The sequence below is a fragment of the Leptonotus elevatus genome, chromosome 21 (assembly GCF_054856555.1).
Source record: "Leptonotus elevatus isolate MCC_2025b chromosome 21, RoL_Lele_1.0, whole genome shotgun sequence".
NCBI lineage: Eukaryota > Metazoa > Chordata > Actinopteri > Syngnathiformes > Syngnathidae > Leptonotus > Leptonotus elevatus.
In genome coordinates this window covers 14922291-14946034 of record NC_141259.1, presented here as the reverse complement: position 1 = coordinate 14946034, position 23744 = coordinate 14922291, and the positions used below count along the sequence as shown (strand labels likewise).

The following is a 23744-nucleotide window of genomic DNA, read 5'->3' as shown; positions in this document are numbered from 1 at the left end:
ATTTAACTCAATAAAATATGATTATAATAGATTTGAATCAATAAACTAACGCCAGCAGAGTGATACAATTCAATGAAATGCTGATTATTGATAAAATACTTAAATTATGGTATGGTTTTGTATTGTATACGAGCTAAACTAACATATATTCTTGAGGGATTAAACTGGTGTGTTGAACTTCACACACACGTGCTAAAGAATTTTAAAATATACAATTATATTCTACACTAACCTACTGACAACGAAATATTTGCCTTTTTGCCGAGAGAATAAATTCCAAACGCTGAATTTCCGTTCCAGACTTAAACTTTGAAAGTAATAACCGGAAGTTGCGACATCTAGCTTGACTTCTCCTTGACGTCAAGAGACAGCGAGAGAAGAGACAGAAACATCACATCAGTCGCGCTTCAAGGGAGCACAACAACGATGGGATTCCAGCGCTCAGTGTAGCTTTCTATTACCGCCTTGATTTTATTTTATATTTTTTAAGCAATTGCCGTTCTTAAAATTGGGGAACTTTTACTTTTGCTCCACTTTGTGGCGGATGCTGAGATGCGCACAAAGTGACAGACGGCGCTGCTCGTGTCTTCTTCTGTCCCCAGCGACCTATCCAAACGCAATGAAAGGTATCATTCATATCTCCTCTTCTTCATCATCATCATCATATATATATATATATATATATATATATATATATATATATATATATATATATATATACAATTTATATATATATATATATATATAAATTGTGAAGGCTTGTTTGTCCAAATGTGCCCTGCGATTGACTGGCGACCAGTCCAGGGTGTTCCCCTTCTCGTGCCGAATGTTTGTTGGGATCGGCTTCAGCTCGCCCACTATCCTAAAATGGATAGATGGATAAACAGCAAAGACAGTAAATAACGGAGTACACTATAATAATAATAATAATAATAATAATAATAATAATAATAATAATAATAATAATAATAATAATAATAATAATAAACCTTAATAGAAATTGGAAGCACAGTATAGTTCGAACAGCTCGATGCCTCACAGGCAGCAATAATAATAATAATAATGCAATAAAATATTAGAATGGAGTTTCCAGCAATGCATGCATCATGTTAAAAAAAAGGAATAAATCCAATGCAGTACATTTCTTGCCTTTTATGTTAACATTTAAGAACAGTACAATAAATTTGCGTTTAGACTTTCAGAACAGTTCTTATACATTTATTCAGATACAATTTTATTTCACATAAAGTATGTGTAATACATTTAAATTCAGTTACTTAAGTACACTTTTGCCCCTATATTTATGTGCAATGGTCATGGTCGAACTACTGATTGATTGGCGATTAGTCCAGGGGCTTCTAAAAATGGACGGGTGATTAGCATTGCGAGCATCTTACAGCAATTGTACTACAAAGTGATGCATGGTTGAAATCACCACTAGTTTAATAGTAAAGTGACCCCTCCCTCACCAAAACATCTCATCAGTCTCTTCTCCAATGAGACCCCCCCCCCCCCCCCCGCCCCTCCAAGTCAGCCCCATCTGTTTACCATTAAACCTTGAAGTTCTTCAGCGTAGTGTAGTGTAGCGCTATGCTCCTGGTCAAAGGGAACTCTAGGCCTGCTGCACACATAAGGATTTTTTTTTTTACAATCTTTTTAAAAGATTGTTTGTTAGACCCCACACGTGACGTTTAAACAAAACAAATCAAAAGCAGGCATTTAACAGTGTTGGTGTCCTGTGTGTGGTGTGCTCAGATAATCTCAAAACAGATCAGCACACACATGAAAATGCTGTTTTTGAAACAAACCGAGGCAGCAATCTGGCGCGATTGAACAAAAACCAAGAAAAACAAAACGCTGCTGGATAGGTTACGCTGATATTATGCCTCGTGCCAGTTATTGCGCAATACACAGGAAGTCCGCTAACCTGTTTGACATTCCGCATGCAGCGGATTTTATGCTTTGCACACCTTGCGTATTGCACTGCCGCCTCAGAGCGCATACGCAACGAATGCTTTGCTAAGCGCAGCGCGAAAAGGCCGAAATAATTCAGAGGAGTCGGCACATTCTTCACAATGTATAATAATAATAAATATTTGAAGTCAGTTGTAGGCTTGACTTTTGTTTGTAGTGCAAGCTATTTATGGCATGTGTTTCTGATTATGTCACGCAGACGACTTTGCAGACGAGGAGGAAGTACAGTCTTTTGGATACAAGCGCTTTGGTGAGTGATAAATAACCCCCCCCCCCCCCTTCCCCAATTAAGACAGAACCGCTCTACCTAAATTCCCGTGATAAGGACCATTAGCATGTTTAAATCCTGGCAGGGATATATGGGTTAATGCGCCATATCCAAACCTCAATGGCGTCAAGAACTTTTCTAGAAAAATGTCTCGCTTTTATCCAAATAAATCCATCGATATCCCCCACCCGAAACATGCAAACATGGCCGAGACCGCAACTATGCAACGTTACGCAATATGAAATTTTGCGAGGCGCTCATGAAGGGTGAATTTTGAACACAAGCTGCATTGTAAATTGTTTTGGAGAAGAAAAAAAAGCATTACTGTCTCGCTGTGAGAAGCTTTATGTAAAGTCAAGTCAAATTTATTTGTAGAGTTGGCAACCGTTACAGCAACAGCCTCAGACGCGGTCATCACCACGTAGCTCCCTCTTCACACAAGAAAGGAGGGTGGGGGGGAGAAAGGAGAAGCGGCAGTAAAACAGGCCTACGTGTAGTTCAACAACGCTTATACGTAATATTGTATTAATTATTTGTGACAGGAGGTGTTTATTTACTACAATGGCATTCTTTTATGTACAAATGTTTCTAACAACAAATAAATTACTATTACCATCAATGTCAGCTTTACTGATGCCATGTTTACTTTCTTTCTTTTTTTTATAACCAGGACTTATTTAACATTCAGTGATTATTTGGGGCATGGTGTCCATTGGAGCAGAATCCAGTATTTGAGGAAATCTATGTGTTGAAAAATGAGGGAAAGGTACCACTCGCCGATATGTGTTTTGGAAATCGCGTAAACTGCCAAAGAAAAGAATCACTTTTTCTACCATACCCCGTATAATACGAGTGCATAGAACACCTTTGGCCCACATTTTTTCCTATTGCATATCGTATATATATATATTTTTACAACACCAATATTTGACAGCGTTCACATTTCAAACCAAACCATCAGCTTTACAAATGTCACATTTGTATTCTTTTTTTTTTTTGAACCAGGACTTATTTAAGTTGAAGTTATTTGAGGCTTGGCGTCTATTTGAGCAGAATCCAGTATTTGAAGAAATCTAATGTATGTGTTGAAAAATGAGCGGAAAATCCCACTCGCCTAATGCCTTTCTGGAAATCAAGTAAAATGCCAAAGAAAATAATCAGGTTTTCTACCATACCCCATGTAACATAAGTGAATGGAACGATATTTTTTTTACGAGGTACGACGCACTCAATGATTTATTGCAGCATGTGAGAATATCTACGCATATGGCTAACTAAAGATCTATAAAGCAAATCATCCGTTTTTACCTACCATACCTCATATAATTCGGTGGAATGGAACTCCTCCTCATTTTTTAAAATTCATTGCAAGATACTCTCAGTCATTCACACATTCGGGTTCACGGTTCAGTGGCGTTGCGTATTTCGGGGGAGGTTTTCAGCCCCGCGTCGGCAGAGCAGAGGCGCCCTCAAACTGTGTTCAAACACATTCCCTGTCATCCGAGTCACCCGAGGAGGAGCATCCTGTTTGTTTTTGCCAGCCCGAGGCTTAGATTAGAAAGCCATGAGGAGCGCAGGGAAGTCTTTTATTCCGATGAACTCTTGACTTTGTTCCAGGGGAAGAAAGTCAAGATTGCTTTGCTGTTGTTTCTCCCCCTCTACGCGTCTTTCGCCTCGGTGATCTACGATGACATCAGCGCGCCGAGGTGCAAGCCAGTGTGCATGGCTCTCATTAAAGACCGATGCTAACGCCGCGCTTAGCTTGAAAAAAAAAAAAAAAAAAGTTGTGAAAAGTAATGAATCGGCTTTTCTGGATGGAACGTCACTCGAACGTATTCTCTATCTTACGCAAACATCACCCGGAAGGTATGCGCACATGACGTATATTTTACACAAATGCACAAACAGGCTTTTGTAGGACTTACATGCATGCCAGATGAAACACACACATACTGTACATGAGTGAATTCATATGGCAGGGATGGCTGCCACAGTACTCAAGGTTGAAACATTTTTTGTTAGTTTCTGTAGGGGGTGATGACGTAAAATAGCCGTCAGAGTTCAAAAGCATATAAATAAAAAAATAAAATAAAATAAAGAGCAATGATGATGACATTTCTGCGATTGGCTGGCAACCAGTTCAGGGTGTACCCCGCCTACTGCCCGAAGCCAGCTGGGATAGGCTCCAGCAACCCCCGCGACCCTTGTGAGGACAAGCGGTACAGAAAATGGATGATGACATTTCCGAATGAACAATACTGAGCTCTTTATAGAAAAAAGAATGGAGAAAAAAAAAGAAAAAAAAAGAGTTCAAAAGCAAGCCACCTGACTGAACCTTTGTTTTAGACGTCACACACGCTTTAGAGCTGGTATGCTTGAAACCACAAACAACAGCAGCAGAGATGCGAGGAGATTTGGATTTTGCTGCATTTTTTGGTGTAACGTGACTAGTGCTGTCACTATTGAATATTTTTAGAATCGATGAACCCATCCATTATTCAAACGCATTAAAACTCAAAAATGTGTAAATACGTTTTTTATTTTTTATTTTTTGTTTTATACTAGAGCATACAGAAGGTTTTGATGCAGCTTCTGGCCTGAAGAGGTCGTTTAAAGCAATGGTAGTTATTACAAAAAACGGGCAGCAGGTGGCAGCAGAGTATAAGAGATCAGCCAGGGCCATGTTGCAACAAGCTCTTTTTCCTAGTGTTTTCAACAGGTTTGTGAATAATGATGAAACTTAGCTAGATTCTAATGTTAATTGCTGCAAAACGCAAACAGATGCAAAATGGAAACAGATACAAATATACTTTTTTTTCTGATGAAAGAACCGACTTTAATCTTTCTTTTGGTGGGTTCAATGTTTGTATAGCAATACAACACAATACTCTGTGGGCCTTGCAAAACCAGTCAAAATCCAGTAAAACAGCCATGAGCGAAGGGGGTTGCTTCAGTGAAAATGGCTGGGAGTAAATGAGTAAAAAAAAGAAAGAAGGGGGGGTGATAGTGATGTTGTACTATGTTACTGGTTCAGCAAATGTCTTATTTGGATTCAATGGCTCCAAATGTGGACAAGGGCTTGTATTACCCGTAGTAGTCTTTCTCCTCCCGTTCCAAAGCATGACAAGGCAAGACGGCATTAATAAACCCCAAGTGTGCTCATTTATACCCAGTTTTGGTGAAGGTTTCACCACGCCAGGCTTAGAGTTCTCCTGAAGCCACAAATGGGTGTCCAGGTGTCCTGCTTGCAACCGTATGTGTCAACACCTCACAGATTCAGGTTCAACAACCAACAACTCATCCAAACTGGTTAACAGAATCAAACACACTGCGGCCTTGTTCCTGTTACTCTGCAGCATGATGAGTTTAACACATACTGTCAATGTGATGCTTTGCTGTGTGTTTGTGTGATGGAGTGCCAGGAATTTTGGATTGTCTTTGCAGTGGTTTTGCGGCCTCTTTTAATAACGTGCAGTGCTTTGTTGTGGTCTTCTTCAGTTCTGGTTGTTTAGACCTTCCCGCTGCTGTATTCGGTGTACAGCGAATAATGATAAATGACGCAACAGAAACAAATCTTGTTCCGTGTCAGTTCCATGTCTTGTATATAATATTTAGCGTGAATGTAACAGAGAGCGTGTAAACAAAAAAATGAGATGATGTACTGCGAGACGGTTGGGAGGCGAGATAGGAAGCCGACAAGGGGGATATATCACCCATGGGGAGACGGCAAGGGAGTGAAGTGGGAGAAGGTGGAAGAGATGCAGCCGGTGTCGGAGGGAAGAACAGGAAGAGGACCGACGGGCTCCTGGGTGAGGAGATAAGAGGCGTTAAAAGAGTCAGCTGGAGCGAGCGAGAAACATTCATGCGTAAAAAAGTGACCCTCGACGTGTGCTAACACGTTGGAAGGAAAAACTCTCAAACAGGAAGAAACCTTAGACAGCATTTCATTGGGATACCAACAACAGTAGGAGGGAACCAAACGGCAGTTTGACAGTGTAGTCGATATGATTGGTGGATCGAGAATGAGAGGAAGACAAATGACTGATCCTCTACCCATTGAACTCCAAAGTAATTGCTTTACCTTTCTCAGGGTCAAAGGGGTACAGTTCCTTGCAGGGTACTACTACCTCGGTGGATTCAAGATCACAATGTTCCTTTCATTATGGATCGGTTGTGTTAGGGTTTTATGGTAGAATCTGAGATGTGGACCCAATTGCAAGGAGGCACAGTGAACAGGCAGAGGGAATGTGTAAACGCAGTGATTGTTTTGACAAGACAACTGGACTTGACGTGACTTGACTGGACTGGACTGGACTGGACTGGACTGGACTGGACTGGACTTGACTGGACTGGACTTGACTTGACTTGACTTGACTTGACTGGACTGGACTGGACTGGACTGGACTGGACTTAACTGGACTTGACTGGACTTGACTGGACTTGACTGGACTTGACTGGACTTGACTGGACTGGACTTGACTTGACTTGACTTGACTGGACTTGACTGGACTTGACTGGACTTGACTGGACTTGACGTGACTGCACTGAACTGAGCATCACGTGACAGGACCGGACTTGCCTTAACAGGGAGTGACTTGGCTTGACTTAACAGGCCTGGATGTGGTGAAACTTGGCTTTGGCTAGGAGGTGGTTATACATGACGAGACAAGGAACACATAACTAAACACCGACACAGACAACCAGAACACCCCAAATCAAACAAAACCCCAACCCCACAGAACCGTTTTTCCGATGCACCATTTTCCAGAGTGATGAAAAGCAGCACTCTCCCAACACTCCCTCCATCTCCGCGACTCGCACCGTAATAACCCCAGTGTCCTTGACGTGACCCACATGCAGATGTCAGGGGAGCTGTTGCTGCAGTTCGCCGGCCCGTTTTTTTTTTTTTTAATGGACTCCGATACGAGGGTCTGACTCATTGGTTTGGTAATTCAACACACAGCAGGAAGCAATCCAAGGCACCTGTGTCCTTTTAGTGTCTTCTATGAAAACGTGACAAAATTGTTCAGTGTTGGCAAGCTGTGACTTTTCTGTTCTGCGCTGGCGTGTTAGAGCGCGTTCTAAAATGGGACGTAATGGGTTTATATTTGCAAGTCTCCGGTGTCCGTCGAGCACTAAAATCCCAAACACTTCCCAGCAACAGAACACACAGGCGTACTTTAACAATGTATTTGGGGATTGCTGGTACCCCCCTAAATAAACCAAAAACTACTTTTACCCTAAAATGGTCAGATCCTGAGTATGGGTTCTTTTTTTTTGGGTGGATCTACTCATGATTGACATGCCTGTCAGATGTCATGTTGCTGGTTGTGGCGTTTGGATTTTCGAAACATTCCGGGGTGCCAATTTTCGCACCATATGCCTGGGCCCAAATTAGCGACCCTGCTATTGAAAATGCCTCAGATTCATCGTCTAAATGAAATCTTTTAGTAGTGCAACCTTTGCAGGAGACATTAAAAACTAAAATTAGGCAATAAATTGCGCTTTGGTTACCAGATAACGATAAATCACTCAAGTCCGATGACGTTGATTCACGCTGCGTCGTTTCCTCCAGATGACCTTAAACAAGCAGAGCTGCGGTCTGGCGTTGATTCGTATTCATCACACAGACGTCAGCCATCTTTGTGCTAATGCATCAGCCAGCTTTGTTGTCTTGCAGTTGGTCTCAAACGCGCGAGGAAGCGCTAACACAGCTCCTGCTCGCTTACCGTCATTCAGATTGTCAAGGCCACGCCCCCTCGTTCCCTCTCTAAACCACACACATGCCAGGCCACCCAGAAGGAACTTGGGGCACCCACGATGCCGCTTAACTTTTCCGCAGTTGCCCACCCGGGAGCGAGAGCGGCGGCCGGTCGTCGGGCTCCCTGCTCGTCTTTGTGTTGACGCTCGTGTTGCTTTTGGACGTTTCGGCGTGTAATTGAATGTTCTGCATGTGGTTTGCTGTCACTCTTCAGTCTGAGTTATTGTTACGATGGCATCCACACCAGTGATCATCCTGTTTCCATTCACAAATTCTCTGGTGCCTTCCCTTTTGCGCAAGTTGAGTCTCAATCAGATCGTTTCATCCATCAATTTGTTGGTCTGGACTTTTGCATCCAGTGGATCTTAATTCCTCGTCTTGCTAAGATATTTTGGACAATTATACTGTACGATCCACCTTGTATAAACAGTTTGGGGACATTTTCCTGTAAGAGTAAAGTCCTACTCCATATCTCACTTATCGTTTCCTCGCCTGCTATGAAATAACGTATGGATTCGCCTATGGAACGACAACCGCCGGATATAAATTGCCTGCGGTTCATTGCATCCGATTCAATCTGACAGGACTCTGCGTGACTATTTTACGACTTCCTGGATTTGGCAGCAGGAAAGGAACTGTAGCTTGGCGTGTTTACATTTCGGTGGAAGAACATGAAGAACCGAGACGTGTCAGCTATTTTAACACCATATCTTGAATACCAAATTGTTCCATGCTGTCGGAAATCTGCATCGAGTAGGAGTCTGTTTCTTTTCCTCTTCCCGTAGGATAAATTATTGGACTCCAAGGTAACTTGGTTGTAGCTTTTTCTAAGAGCCAAAAGGAACAGGAATTTTTCGCCATTGGAATCCAGTCCCCCAACCCCCCCATCAATCCAAAGTCCTGTACTGAAGGTTATGTTGGTCAGTACAGTACAGAGAGTCGAGCTTTTACTTTACTGAACGCCATCAGTCGAAGAGATGATCTCCTTTACCTCAAAATCTTTCCAACAGCCAAGCCAGGCAGAGAAAGACATGCCTCAAATTCCCGTTTTTTGGTGGGGAGGAGGTCGGGGGTTTATTATCCCAGCTGCTCATCAGAGGGAAGATGTTATTTATTTTATTTCGGCATTACTCCGTCTAGTGACATGTAGCTGTTTATTTTACTTTGAAGCACTTGCCTTGGCTTTGACTGCGTTGGGAGATTTTTCACATTTGGATTGGGAACATAGTGTAAGTTGCCTTTTGGAGGAGAACTCTTTTTTTTTTTCCAGGCTCTTGTAGCTGAAAGTGAAATACGTCTTCTTTATCAAACGTTTGAGTTCAAGCTGTCGGAAGAACAGCAGCTTTTGAATTGTGTTGTTTTTAGACGATTCAATCTTCCTTGTTACGCTTTCATGCTCACGTCTTTTCGCTGGTATCGCATTGCATTCATTACTATTGTTTTTCTAGATGCTAATGAGGCGGTCATTAGCCAGCAGGCCACACACACACACACACACACATGCGCGCACGTAGACTGCAACGTTTGGAGTGTTTCAACTCCCATGTTTTGCTTTGTAACCCAACCCCAAGTCACTCGGCAGGCCCCTCAAATCCCCTCCGCTGAGTAAGTCCATTCCTTATCCCAACTCCACTATTGATGTAGATCTTTGGAAAGTCGACCTGTTTGTCTTTCGGAATCTTTGCAGAGCCCAACGAGGCCTCCTGGGCCGAGGGAGGTGGCCGACTGGACGTGGGGGTGGGGGGACGCGGGCATCGAGGGTCCATAGACTCAAATTCAACTCAAATCAACTTTATTGGCATCTATTTCAGCGATTCTTAATCTGGGGTTCGATCGAGTCAGTCTCAGGGGTTCGGTGGAGGTAAAGACACACGCCCGCCTCAAATGACTTGCGATGATACGCCCCCTTTTTGGCCATCGCTTGGTTGCAGGTGATCACGTTACATTGCTTCATTATTGTAATCCTTTCATACTAACTATATTGGGCAAAAAAAAGAAAGCGGTCGGATGAATATGTGCAATATAAATTCACATGTATAACGGGACATATGGTGTTCCACAGGGTTCAATTCTTGGGCCTCTGCTGTTTTCATTGTATCTGCTGCCCCTGCGGTCCATCTTAAAGAAAACAAGTTGTGGTTGTTTTAAAGTGCTCTATAAATAAATAAATAATTTGAATGACTGCAAGATTTGCAATGCCAAGTTGAGCAATTCTAGTCCAGCATAACTCGCTATCTCGCAAAACTAAATGAACACTTCCTTAAAATGCATGGAGATGGGGAATACAAGAACACAACACGTTCTGAATTCAAGGTGAAGAGAGCCAGATTAGAACTTTTTTCCCCTGTTCTGTCAAAAAGGCCTTGTTCTTGTCTTCCTCATTTCTCAACCGGATGATGTCACAATCTTGGAGAGACTCATGTGGATAAATGTAGCAGGCTTCAACAGCTCATCCATCACCGCGTTCTGTTTCTCACCTTCCAAAGATAAAAAAAAAAAGAAAAAGAAAAGAAGCACTCCCTGCTCTCCAGCCGTCTTTTAGTGACGCTCAGTCGCAACCGCAAGCCCGCGTGATGGAGGCGTTTGGTTTCCATCACGCATAATAAAAAAAAGACGAAGCCACACATGAAGTTGTGTTTTGTTTTTTTTGCCAGGGCCCCAGAGTCATCCCATGAACTTAGAGGAATTTTGGCCCTAAGTCCGCACTTCCTCTCATTGCGTCAATGGCAGGTAGAAAGAAATGTGTTAATTGCGCGTGCCAACATTAGGATGAGAAGCTGAGAATCCTGGAAGAGAACCTTTTGTTTTCGCAATATCGTTATTTTAACCGTTTTTTTTTTTTTTTTTTAGGGTAGGTCAAAAGTTGGAGGAAAAAACACTGTAAAAAGTTGGGGTGGGAAACACTGTAAATGACTCCATTACAAAATGGGGAAAAGAAGACTAACAAAGGGTAAGAATGAACCGGCGCACAAAACATGACAAATCATGAAGCAAAACTAAATCTTATCCCCAAACAAAGCACAGATCATGACAGGAAGAGATTCGAACCTCATCAGTGCGTGGCAGACATGCTAACCACTCGGGCATCGTGCTGCCCGGTCAATCATCAGTAAACTGCAAAAGCATCACAAATAAATGATTCAGCTAAATTGACATCAACTGCACTCATGAAGCTCTGACCAGAGATTCAAACCCAGAACTTTCAGACTGTGAGGCAGAGATGCTAACCACTAGGTGACCGTGCGGCCCAGTTTAGTAATCCTTTTTCTCGCCAATTCCTCATTGAAATCTGGATCCAAAACACACTCCTGGAGGCCGTCAATGTCAGGCTCCTTTCAACTCGACAAGATCCACATGGAAGTCCTCTTTATTTGGAGTTTGTTTTTCGAGAGAGGCTGCGCTTCAAGGTCACTGAAAGTCACCGATTCGAGTCGATGAACGTACACACAAACACGGCCATGCCATTGTGAGGCAGCGCAGGCAGCTCCGCCATGTGGGCGAGTGTATGAGTCATGGGGGCCTCTGTTCCCAACACCCCCCCCCCCCCCCAACCACCCCACCCGCCCCACAAACTTGGCAGCAGATTGAAGTCTATCAGAAATGTTGCGCAATGTCCTTTTTTTTCTTGTTACAGTCGGGCAATAAGATTTGAGGTTTGCATACAGCTGGACTGGTCGTTTACTAGCTAATTCAATTACTTTTCATTGTGACGCCGGCCTTAATTCATTGATTTGTCCTTTTGGAGTGGATCTAGTTCCTGGAAGTCTGTTGAGCGTGTTAAAGGGGAAGCCGGGAGCGTGTGACCTCATCACTTTGCGTTCCCATTTGTTACTACGGAAACCCTGACAGCTATTTACAGTAAATAAACGTCGCGTTTTAATAAGTTTTTTTTCCGCATTTGTGGGGCAAATCCTGAACAGAAGAACAAGTTGAGCAAGGAGGTTGAATTTTATGCCCCGAATTCATTTGTTGAACTGATTTCCATATAAATGTGTAGAAGGCAGAACTACTGCACTTTAACAAAAATATTTAGCCTCAACAACAACAACAACAACAAATCAACAAAACAGTTGCCATTAGTCTTTCTAAATTGTGACAACTTATTTGAATGGTGTTGAACCAACAAACAATATCACTTCTGATGAAATAGCTTTTCCTCTTCAGTAAAAGATTATCACGTACTGCTAGCTTAATATATTGAGGACACGTTTTTAAGTTGGCAACTTAAAAAGAAAAAAAGAAAGAAGTCAGAAAGAAGAAAAAAGACAACTGACTTTTCCACTTTGAAGTAGGCTAAGCTACTTTAGCTTTGAAGTATATGCTAGGCTGCGTTAGCTTCTTGTCTTAACTCATTCACTGCCATTGACGGCTATAGACGTCAAAAATGTATTTTAACAATTTCTATTAGTTTAACACTTTTTTCTACTTTTGTTAACAAGAGTATAAAAACCTGGGGAAAAAAATATTGTACATTTAGAACAGATACAAAATTTGATCGTTAGTTAACTAGAGAAGTCATGCGAAAAAACTACTTGTTTTTTAAAATATATATATTTTTTAAATTATTATTATTTTTTTTTTCTTCATCCCTTTTGACCAAAATGAATAAATTGCAAAACAATCACTACTGTGCTTAAAGGTGAACCAGGGAGCAAGTTCAGACTTTGGTCGCCTCTTGTGGTACGAAGCCAGCTGTGTTAACCGCCATGTGTCGACATTGGGCTGCACCGCAAGTATAAATATGTGTTAATACAATTTAAAGAGGCCGTGGTGGGATTTTACACAACTACTTGAACCGGAACCCCAGCCAACGTTTTTGGAGCTTTGAGAGCTGAGGTCACTGTAAAGTGTGTGGTCAGTAATGCTCAAGTGTAGTCATGCTCCGGTGCATTTTTCGTTGAGGATGTGTGCGACGCAGACGATCGATGGTGCTGCTGATACCACTCTGCCACACCGGATTTGCAGTTTTGCTACATCGTGTTACTTCGGTGTTTTAAGGTCATGAGTTTTGAATGAAAACTAGCGTGAAAATGTGATCTTCCATCAGTGTAACAATTTGATGGCTTGCAGACATGAGGGGACAAGGACTTGTGACAAATGACTTACTTGGCTTGCATAGTGTTTGTGTTGGGCAAGAATCAAAACCATGAGAGGATTATATTTCTCCCGCCCCCTTTTTCTCTCTCTCGTTAAATTCCCCCCCCCCCCAGTCTTTACGGTAAATCTCCCGAGCTGGCAGGTTGGCAATGCGGTGAGATGAACTTCCTTCCAACGTCTATAAACTCAAGCGCGGGCGGGCCTGGGCTGGCTAATCGAAGGAACGTTTTGAGAGGAATTAAACTGAATCGCTGCGGAAAGCTTTGGCACTCGATAATCGTGTCCTGCTAACTCCACTAGGGTTAGGGTTTAGGAGGTAGGATTAGGGAAGGGTTAGGAGATGGAGTTAAGGTCAGGGTTAGGTTTACGAGCTAGGATTAGGTTGAATTTAAAGAAGCAGTTTGCACTATTAAAGTCTAAAGTCTAGTTTTGTTAGTCTCTTTAGTTTTTAGTAATTTTGTCAAAATTATTATTATTATTATTATTATATATTATATTTATTTTTTATTTTATTTTATTTTATTATTTTATTTTATTATTGTATTTTATTATTTTATATATATATATATATATAATTATTATATTTTATTGTATTTCTTTTTTATTACTTTAATTTATGATTATATTTTTATTTTATATTTTATTTTATTAATATATGTTTTTTTATATTATTTTATTGTGACATAAAGTGATTACAAATATTTTTAATAATTTGTAATTATTTTAAAAAAAAATTGTATTTTATATTATTATATTTATCATATTTATTATTTTTTATTATTTCATTTTATTGTTCTATTTTTTTTAATTTACATTTATTAATTTTACAAATATGACAATATATCAGGAACATGAGCTAGGCTTAAAGTTTTGTTTGCATTTGTTTTCATCTTTATCTCAGTGTTAGTGACTTAAATACATCGATTTACACATACAAAAAAAAAATATCTAAAGTTTGGACTGAAAATGCTACACTACAGGCGGTGAGGACAGAGCTGGGTCAGGAAAGGGATTTCGTACGTAGGGTTGGGGTTGATAGGTAGATTTTGGATGACAGATTAGATTAGATTAGAAAGTAGTGTTTAGTCCTTGGGTGTGAGATATGAGGTGGGGTTAGTTACGATTTTGCGTGTGGAGTAGCTTTCATTGCAGGTGTATGAAAACTTGACCCCCTTCACATACACACCCACAAACACTTCCCGAATTGCAAATGAACCACAGCTGTGTTCCCGTAAGCGTGTTCCACAAGTCCCAAACCTTTATGTTGACTCCACCCCCAACTCTGCCAGAAGAATGGCAAAGTTGATCGACAACATGGTTGTCTTCAGTCTTTCCATGACACGACGTTGCAATCGTTTATTTTCAGGCCATTTCATTCACGCCATCAAGTTTGTTGAAACCTTTTCACTGGGGGGGGGGGGGGGGGGGTGAATGTAAACAACTTTGCGGGGGAGGAGCTTGTTTTGATGTCCCCTTGCCCCTTCACCACCCGGGGGCCCAAAGGGAACTGTTTCATGTAGACCCCAGGCCCATGTTTGTCCAGATGTGGGAGTCCTGGTCACGACAAAAAAGGTTTTGGGTCCACTTTCCGTCTAAAGCACCGTGACTTTTGATTCCCTCTCCGCAGCCATCCAGGAGGGCACCCGGTGCACCAAGTGTAAGAAGGAATGGGCGCTGAAAACCTCCATAGCCTTGCTCTATGCGCTGTGTGCGCTCCTCACCATCGCCGTCGCTGTACTCGGATATAAAGGTAAGATGAGGAACATGGCGGCACTTTCACATTCAACTGCTCTTTTGTTTATGTCATGCCCCGGCTGACTTTGTGCGAGAGGCGGAGCGCTCCCTGGACTGACCAATCAGAGGGCACGTAATGACCATTCACACTTTGTCTTCAATGAACCCGACGTTCATGTTTTTTACGAATGTGGGAGAAAACGGACGTATCCGGGGAAAAACATGAACGCACAGAGATGTAGCTGGGATTTGAACACAGAACTTCATTGCTAGGCAGGCGTGATAACCACTAAACCACTGTACTGCCCTCAAGTTTGATTCAGAATAGTGATTTGATGAATGTTTATTTCTATGTTGAGCTTTTCCTTTTTTCTGAGATGGCTAAAATGGGTTAGGAGTAAGATCGCCACCTTTTGCTGTAGCCTGAGAATTTGTTTTTAAAAGGGAAGTCAACCCCCTTTTCTTTTCTTTTGACAATAATATGTTCTATGCAGCCCATTTACAGTATTTTGGTTAATATTGCGTTAGTGAAATATGAGTTAAGCAGCAAAATCTAGCCGTTTTGTTCCATCTCACGGGGCGGCCATTTTGCCACTTGCTCTCGACTGAAGATGACGTCAATGTTGCTCAGGTCTCAGGTAGCAACCAATCACAGCGCAGCTTCAGAAAACAGGTCATCTCTGATCGACAGCAAGTGGCAAAATAAATAAATGAATAAAAGTAAAAATACAATTGTTTTTAAAAAATGAAAAAGATTGAAAACAGATGAGCTCTGATTGGTTGTTGCCTGAGCACTGAGCAACTGTGATGTCATCTTCAGTCGACGGCAAGACGCAAAAAAAAAAGTGGCAAAAATGTTTTTTATAAAATAAAAATTAAGAAATTAATAAATTAATTAAAATATTAAAAAAATAATATATTTTTTTTTAAATTAGAAAACAGGTGAGCTCTGACTGGTTGTTGCCTGAGCACTGAGCAACCGTGATGTCATCTTCAGTCGACAGCAAGAGGCAAAATGGCCGCCCCCTCAGATGGATAAAAATGGCTGGATTTTGCTTCACAACTCATATTCCAAAAATCAGAATGTCGTGTTTAGACTAGTGAGGTCACATATAAAATATTATTGTCAAGAAATGTTTAAGGTTGACTTCCACTTTAATGCAGAGATTTCTTTTTTTTTTATAGAGATATATGAATGTAGAAATAAATGTCCCATACATTTGTCCTTGTTTTGGTTTGATCGTCCAAAGGGCCCTTGACTCATCCCGATTTTAAACGATTAGCATGCTGAGTATTGAAAAGTGACATGAATCCAGCCTTGTTTCAGTTTCACCTCATGCTAGCATGAAATATGATCGCTGCTTCACTCTTTGTGTACTCGGACGCCAAAATAATTATTGTCCGTGGTTGGCTACTTTTCTTGAGTTTTATCGAAAGACAACGATACCGCGGTGGGAAAACTCATGGCCATGCGGTAAAAAGTCAAGCTGGAGTCAGCAGTCTTGGCCCCGTCCAAAGGGAACAAAAGCCAGCCAGTGTTTCCTCCCAAAAGCACGTCCGGGCGAATTGACCCTTCAAATTGCATCTATCCAGACGTCTTGCAGCTCGTGCCCATCCCAGAAAATTAATTCGATCAAATCTCACGTGCGTTGCAGAGCTCAACTTTCTAGTTTCATGTTTTCCAGGTCAAGTTTGGTCTTTCATGAAACTGGACTCCGAATGCTTTGACTATAATTGTTCTAAACATTGCCATATGCACAAGCCGCCCCTCCCCTTATCGTCTTTTTTTTTGTTGTAACGGTGAAGTTACGTTAATATGTTCAGGGGGTTATCTTTGCGTCTCCAGGTCCCCCTTGCGCTCTCCGCTGCACGCTTTCATGCGGACCTAATCGATCCCAGATGGGCCCGGGAACGAGCGCGGCGCAACTCCGGCCAAATTGGGTTTTTACTGACACCGGAGCAGAACTCTGTCAAGGGAACCTTCGGCTCGGTCCAGATGGTTGCGTCACCAGACCTGGAGTGATCCATGAACCTTCTTGTGACTCCTCTCGCTCACCAATCTCTCGCACATCCTCTCGACGTGACCTCTCTCTGATCAGATTGACATAAGCAAAGGCTAAACGAGGTCAGCCTGTCTCTGGGCTCCATTAGTTTTCCCTAAAAACAGTCAGAAACGGAAATGAAAGTGGCAAAAAGGGGTCACATTTCCACCTTGACTCACCTTTCATTTGGGTAATTGTTGTCATTTTTGTGAGCTCTTAGGTCACCACGAGATGTACAGTTTCAAAATGAAAAACCGGGACACTACAATTTTGCTGAAAATCAAATTGATGAGTCTTTAAATTGTCTCGCTTTTAAATGATTTTGCCACACATTGATCCAAAGGAGGAAAACAAGTCTGCACGTGCGTAAAGTTAGCTAAATATCTTAGCATGGTGGTAGAATTCAAATTTTCAACATTTTCTCATGACGCCAATCTTAAATTCAGCTAACGTGAAGCTAAGCTAACTAGCCGCATTTCCCACGAATCTCTTGTCTCGTCCTGTTTGCACAAAGAACAATTCTAACAAGAAAGTCTTAGCTGATTGCTAAATTGATGTTTTCGAGTCTTTAAATTGTCTAGGTCGTGTCTGATTTGGCCAAATATTGATCCATAGGAGGAAAACAAGCCTGCACGTGCGTAAAGTTAGCTAAACATTTTAGCATGGTGGTAGAATTCAAATTTTTTTCATGACGCCAATCTTCAATTCCGCTTGTTCAGCTAACGTGAAGCTAAGCTAACTAGCCGCATTTCCCACTAATCTCTTGTCTCGTCCTGTTTGCCAACCGCTCAGCTTCCCAGCAGAGAAACCCAAAGCGGTCCCCGGTTTTAGGGGGCACGTTCTCCTGGCGAGGCTGGTGCTGGCGGTTGGACCGACTCCTTGAAATCCCAGACACATTCCAGAGGAAATGAACGCCCGTGTCGCCTGTGGGGGCGTGAAGAGCCTCCCCTGCCAGAGCGGCGGGCTCCCCCGGGTTGTCTTTGATCCCCCGGCCCCCCCTGTTTACTAAAGACCCCTCCTGCCAGGTCACCTCCTGTCCCAGGGGAAGGTCCTCCATCCTGAGTCTCTGTCACTGACCCCACAGGCCATCTTTGCGGGATCTATGTGTCTCTTTCTAAAAGTAAACCTAATTAAAGCTGGAGTTATTTACTTTGCTTGACTTAATCCGGCGAGTTACACTAATCACTTCCACCGTTATTGCATGTCTGCGAGAAATGTCCAGAGATTTGTTCAATACTTTCTGCTGATCCTTTTTCATAAATGATGTCTGTGGTTAGAGGCCATTCTGGCTCATGAGTAAAGAACACCGAGGCGACGGTCATGCTAACCTTCATCCTGTGTTTTGTGGCAGTGGTGCAAAGAGTTGACAGCGTTTCTGAAGGCATCGCAAATTATGGGGGGAAGATTATTGCCGTGGAGACAGACTTGAAAAAGCTAGGTAAGTAAATGTCACGAGAATTTCTCCAGAAAATGTAAAGGGTAATTTACAGGGTAATAATCGGTGTCTCCAGAGGCATTGGAATTTGGAGGTTCTTCTGTACTTCTGACCTATGCTACTCTCAAAATGTTAGGGATTTGACTTCTGGGTGACATTTGTGGATGAACCTCAAATCACATGCATTTGACCTCAAATGCAAATTTCCAACTGGTCACGGTTTCATACTATTTTCACAACTGGTTAATCTCCAATAAAATGAATAGTAACAGAGATAGCCGACAGAGACCCGGGAAGTCACAAAAAGGCAACGTAATTGCAGAGTCACAAAAATGTTGTGAATTTTGCCATAGAGTTTCGTTAGAGAGCGGCAAATTGTACAAAAAAGTACTGAAAACGTTGGACAGTTGCACATGCGCATTTGAAAGTTTAAGAAGATAAATTTAACTTCACCTGGAAAGGTCATTTTAGGTTCATAGACCTGAAATTTCACCTGAAAATCCCAAATATATCTGGAACTTCTTGTTAGAAGCGATTTGTTGTCAATGTGTTTCCCATTCAAAATTGCCACAGTCTGGATAATCAAAGAAATGTCCACCTTCAGATGATCAAAGTGGGGAAAAGTCAGAGAACGCCACCACAGCCATCCATGCCTTCAAGAGTAAGGTGTTGGCCCTGCAGAGGCAACTGTCCGCCATGGAGGAGCACCTCCACGGCGACCAGGTCAAGCTGAGTCAGCTGCAACACCTCGGCTCGGAAATCCAGAGCAGTCAGGCCTCCATTCGGGGTCTGCTGGACAGCAACACGGCCGCCTTGCACTTTGTCAACGGCACCCTGCACTCCTACGGCAGCGTCCTCGGGGGTCTGCAGGACGACACCGCCCGGCTGCAGAAAGAACTCCAGCAGCAAGTGAAGCTCCAGAATCAGGTCTTGCTGAGCATCGGTGGCCTGAACCTCACCCAGGCGCAGCAGCGCGGCCTCATCGAGGCTCTGCACCGCTCCGTGGACGACACCAGTCAGAACATCCACAAAGTCCGCAATGACTTTCAAAGTCTGGAGCAGACCACCAGACAGACACTCACTGATACCGAGTGGCTTCGGAGTAAAGTGTACAACCTGCAGGTTCTGGCAACAAATGCGTCGGTGCTCTCCAAAGCCAACAACGACAGCCTGGAGGAAGTTGGATCCCAGCTGGCCTTTGCGTCCAGCCAGTTGCAGAACACCAGCAGCTTGGTCGACGCCCATGACCAGTCCCTGAAGGAGATCCTGGACCAGCAGAGGGACTTCAGCAATCTTACATCGTCTAAATTCGAGCGTCTGGAGGTGCGGCTGGATGAAACGGAGCAGGGCCTGGACCGCGTGACGGGCAACGTCAGTTTCACCACGCAGCTCCTGGGCGCCATCAACCTCAACCTCAACTCCCTGCGCAGTTGCTCCGAAACAGTCGGTCGCCACTCGGACTTGCTGACGGGCCTCAACGGCAGCGTGGCCGACATGACGGCGGATGCGGCCGGACTGCGATCCCAGCAGGAGGTCCTGGCGGCACGTTTGGATAAAGAGGTCACCAGCCTCTCTATCATCATGGAGGAGATGAAGCTGGTGGACACCAAGCACTCCCAGTTGATCACTAACTTCACCATCCTACAGGGTAAGACCTGAAGTAACTTTTGTTATTTTAATTAGGTTACTTTTTTCAGCACGGTGGGATTATTGGCAAGAACGATTGCCTTCGAGCTGTGGGTCGTGACTGAAAGAACAAGATCCCGGATACAAGCGGCCGAAATGATTTTCCTCCGCAGGGTGTCCGGGCTCTCTCTTAGAGATAGGGTGAGAAGGCTGGTCATCCAGGAGGGACTCAGAGTCGAGCCGCTGCTCCTGCCCATTGAGAGGAACCAGTTGAGGTGGCTCGGTTATCTGGTTCGGATGCCTCCCTGGAGAGGTGTTCCGGCATGTCCCACTGGTGGGAGGCCCCAGGGACGACCCAGGACACGCTGGAGAGACTATGTCTCTCGGCTGGCCTGGGAATGTCTTGGGAGAAGCAGGAGCTGGTGGAAGTGGCTGGAGAGAGGGAAGTCTTGGCTTCCCTGCTAAAGCTGCTGCCCCCGCAACCCGACTCCGGATAAAGCAGTAAATAATGGATGGATGGATGGACGACTGCCTTCAAATTCTTCAGGGTCAGGGTTAGAATCTCGGTTATGGTCTTCCTGTGTTTGTGTGGGTTTTTTCCTGGTATTCCCACATTCCAAAAACATTGAAGACTCTAAATGCAAGTGTGAATGCTTGATTGTCTGTGACTTGCCATTGGCACTGTAGAAAGTCAATGGGTAGAAGGTTCCTGTACTTAGACTGCATTTATTTTTCAGGTCCTCCTGGTCCCAGAGGGCCACGAGGGGATAAAGGACCTCCAGGACCAACTGGTCAATCAGGTCAGAAGGGCGAGAAAGGGGACAGAGGTGCCTCAGGGATACGAGGGCCAAGAGGAGAGCAAGGTATTCCAGGCCCGCCAGGTCTTCCAGGCTTAAGGGGCCTTCCGGGCGTCCCAGGCAACCCAGGGTCCAAGGGCCCCAGGGGATCTGGGGGAAGGGCCGGACCTTCCGGAGGTAAAGGCGAGCCGGGTACCGCCGGTCTACCGGGTAGAGACGGCCAGCCTGGTCCTCAGGGGGCACAGGGCCCACCGGGCATCCGGGGTCCGATAGGGCCGGCCGGAGAGCAGGGGCCAAGAGGACTGCAGGGACCAGTGGGGCCTCCAGGGCCTGCGGGACCACCTGGACAACCGGGAGTTTCCAGCCTCTTGAGCCCGGTGTCGCTCCAAGATGAAGCGGTCGCGCCGACGCTGGGGTCCCCAGGTATGACCTTTTTAAAGATCTTGCATGTCTTCCAGTAGAGCTCAGTGCGCTCACTGCAATTTCACCGTATTTGATCGTTGCGACGATATGATTGGCTGTTTTACAGATTGTCCACCTGAGTGGCTTCACTACAGGGACACGTGCTACTTGTTCTCCAAAGACTTGCACAGCTTTGATGATGCAAAGGCCACTTGTGAACGAAGCTCGGCTTCGTTGTTGATCATCCATGACATGGACGAACAGGCGAGTCCCAATCAGTCGCGGAAAAAAAGGGAACGTTCAAAAAAATCAAAGTTGTTTTTGTTTTGTGTTCAGAAATGGCTGCAGAAGCAGACGAATGGCAAGGGCTACTTCTGGATGGGTTTGACCGACCGGGCGGAGGAGAACGTGTGGCGCTGGCTGGACGGCAGCCAACCAGCTTTCACGTCAGTACTCGTCACTGGGAATTCATTTTTACTCAACCGCAGACGGTTTGTTTGTGGGAAAATGTGAACCAATGTTGCAGCGGTACATTACCATTCATGTCAATGTGAATATGAAGTTTAAAACAGTTTTCAGTCCGCTCCCTGGTACATTTAAACATCAGCATCTCTGTTGAGGATGATATGCAGTAAAACCCGATCCAATGCGAGTTGCAGGTTCTCAGGCCCGCTATTTTGCACACAAGATGGTGGTACACTATTTTGTTTCCTGTGTCAATTTGAGAGAAGAAAAGTGAAAACAGGAAGTATTTCAAGTACAGCTGAGTTTTTGTTGAAGATTATTGAATGTCAATTCTCTTCAATTCTGCTTTTTATGCCTACAGAAAGCAAGAACTGTACGCAGAGGTGGCAAATCTAGGTCCAGAAAGTAAAAACTCTCCCACAGTTTGGCTTTAGCCCCTGGTGCTAGCTAGCTAGCTTCTAAAATGGGAGCTAGCTAGGAATAATAATTCACATCTTTGGGCATGATTATTAATTTGAATTGTCAGATAATAAGGATAATAAGGGATATTTACGATATTTATAATGCACATTATTTTTTGTCTTATCCATGAATTGTTTTGTCAGTATTTTATGTGTTTAAATGTGTTTATGTTATTTTAAAGGTGTGTTTAAAAAAAGTGCCGTGAATGCTATAAAAAGGTTATTTCTATATCACGGATTTCATTTCTTGCATCTTGATCGCAACGATGTATATCAATGTTTTGCGTTTGAAATATTGCCGTGTAACTCGTTACAGGAAGTGGAAGCCCGGCCAGCCCGACAACTGGGGCCACGGCCACGAGAGTGGCGAGAACTGCGCGGGCCTCGTCCACGACGGCCTGTGGAACGATTTCTTCTGTGAAGATCTCATAAGCTACATTTGCCAGAAGCCACAGACGCAAACGTGTACGGGCACCGAATCTTCTCGATCATTTTTCTTCTTCTTCTCATTATTATTGTTCTTATTCTGATTAATTGGACTTTCCATGATTCTTCAGGGAGCTCGTAGCAGCAAAGGCGGTACGGGGACGGGGACGGGGACGGGGGCAGCTAGACCGGACACCGCGCAGGTTCTGGTCCGCACGCAAACGTTTGGGACACGAGCAGCTTGAGTGCAATACAGCAGCAGCAGCAGCCAAAGGAAGGACAATCGGTTTTTATATACTGTATATTTTTTTACAAATCTAACAAGTGATTGATCTACATTTTAATGTGCAACTGAATATCTGAATGTATATTTCACTATGCAACTGTGTAGGAAATGAGCGATTCATTACGTACAATTCATTTTTGATTTTTTTTTTTTTTTGTTGTTGTGAGATTAAAATGTGATAAAACTAAATCTGCTACCTTCAATTGAAGTTTCTATCTAAAGTAGGATACTTTTTCCGGTGTGTCTTACACTTAATAAAAGTAGCTCAAGTGCAATGTACAATTGGTCTAAGAAACAAAAGAACCTCATTAGCCAAAATAATGCAGCTAAAACCCCTCCACAGCCGCCGGTGCACTTTCAATATTTTGAAACTTGAACAAAATCCACAAGCACATTCTTAGACGAACTGCCGATGACCTCGCCATCCTGCTAATGTTTAGCTACTTAACAGCCAGGCAAGTCTAAAAGTGTTTCCATCCCAGGCCAGCAAGATACTCAACCAGTTGCTCCTGATGCTGAGTCATCATTAGTCTAAATGAAAAGCATTCCGAGGGCCTTGTAAGGCGGAAAAAGCACAAAGTAAAATAAACGAAGTACCATTTATCAAAAATCCTCATTTGCTCACTTCCACCATTTTTAAAGGCACACGCGTTCAAGGTCAAAGAGACTATTGGATAGAATGTGAGTATGGCGACCCCAAGTGGACAAAAGTTATATCTGAGCTTCACATGTATTTTAAAAAATGCATGAAATAGATATAAATCAAAATTATATATTAACATAATTATTTTTTTAAAAATCGCTTTGTAGCACTTTATTCACAAAATTCTTTAAAAAATATTTTAATATCATCTGCCGTTATTATTGTCGGAACAGGATTCTTTGCACACACAAAATAAGCATAACTTTATGAGCTTTCTTCCGAAAAAAAATCACAACCTTATTTCTTGCAAAAAATCTTTTTTATTGT

General features: G+C 43.2%; 1 protein-coding gene across 1 annotated transcript; it reads left to right on the top strand.

The window, feature by feature from the left end:
- The first annotated feature begins 365 nt into the window (after nucleotides 1-365).
- LOC147156080 (collectin-12-like) lies at nucleotides 366-22963 on the top strand. The gene is made up of 10 exons (XM_086066579.1): nucleotides 366-626; nucleotides 2174-2224; nucleotides 14728-14850; nucleotides 18228-18314; nucleotides 18916-19959; nucleotides 20675-21157; nucleotides 21264-21400; nucleotides 21473-21582; nucleotides 22379-22527; nucleotides 22620-22963. The coding sequence occupies exons 1-10, from the start codon at nucleotides 545-547 to the stop codon at nucleotides 22628-22630; spliced, it is 2277 nt and encodes a 758-aa protein (XP_085922705.1). The 5' UTR covers nucleotides 366-544; the 3' UTR covers nucleotides 22631-22963.
- The last annotated feature ends 781 nt before the right edge of the window (nucleotides 22964-23744 follow it).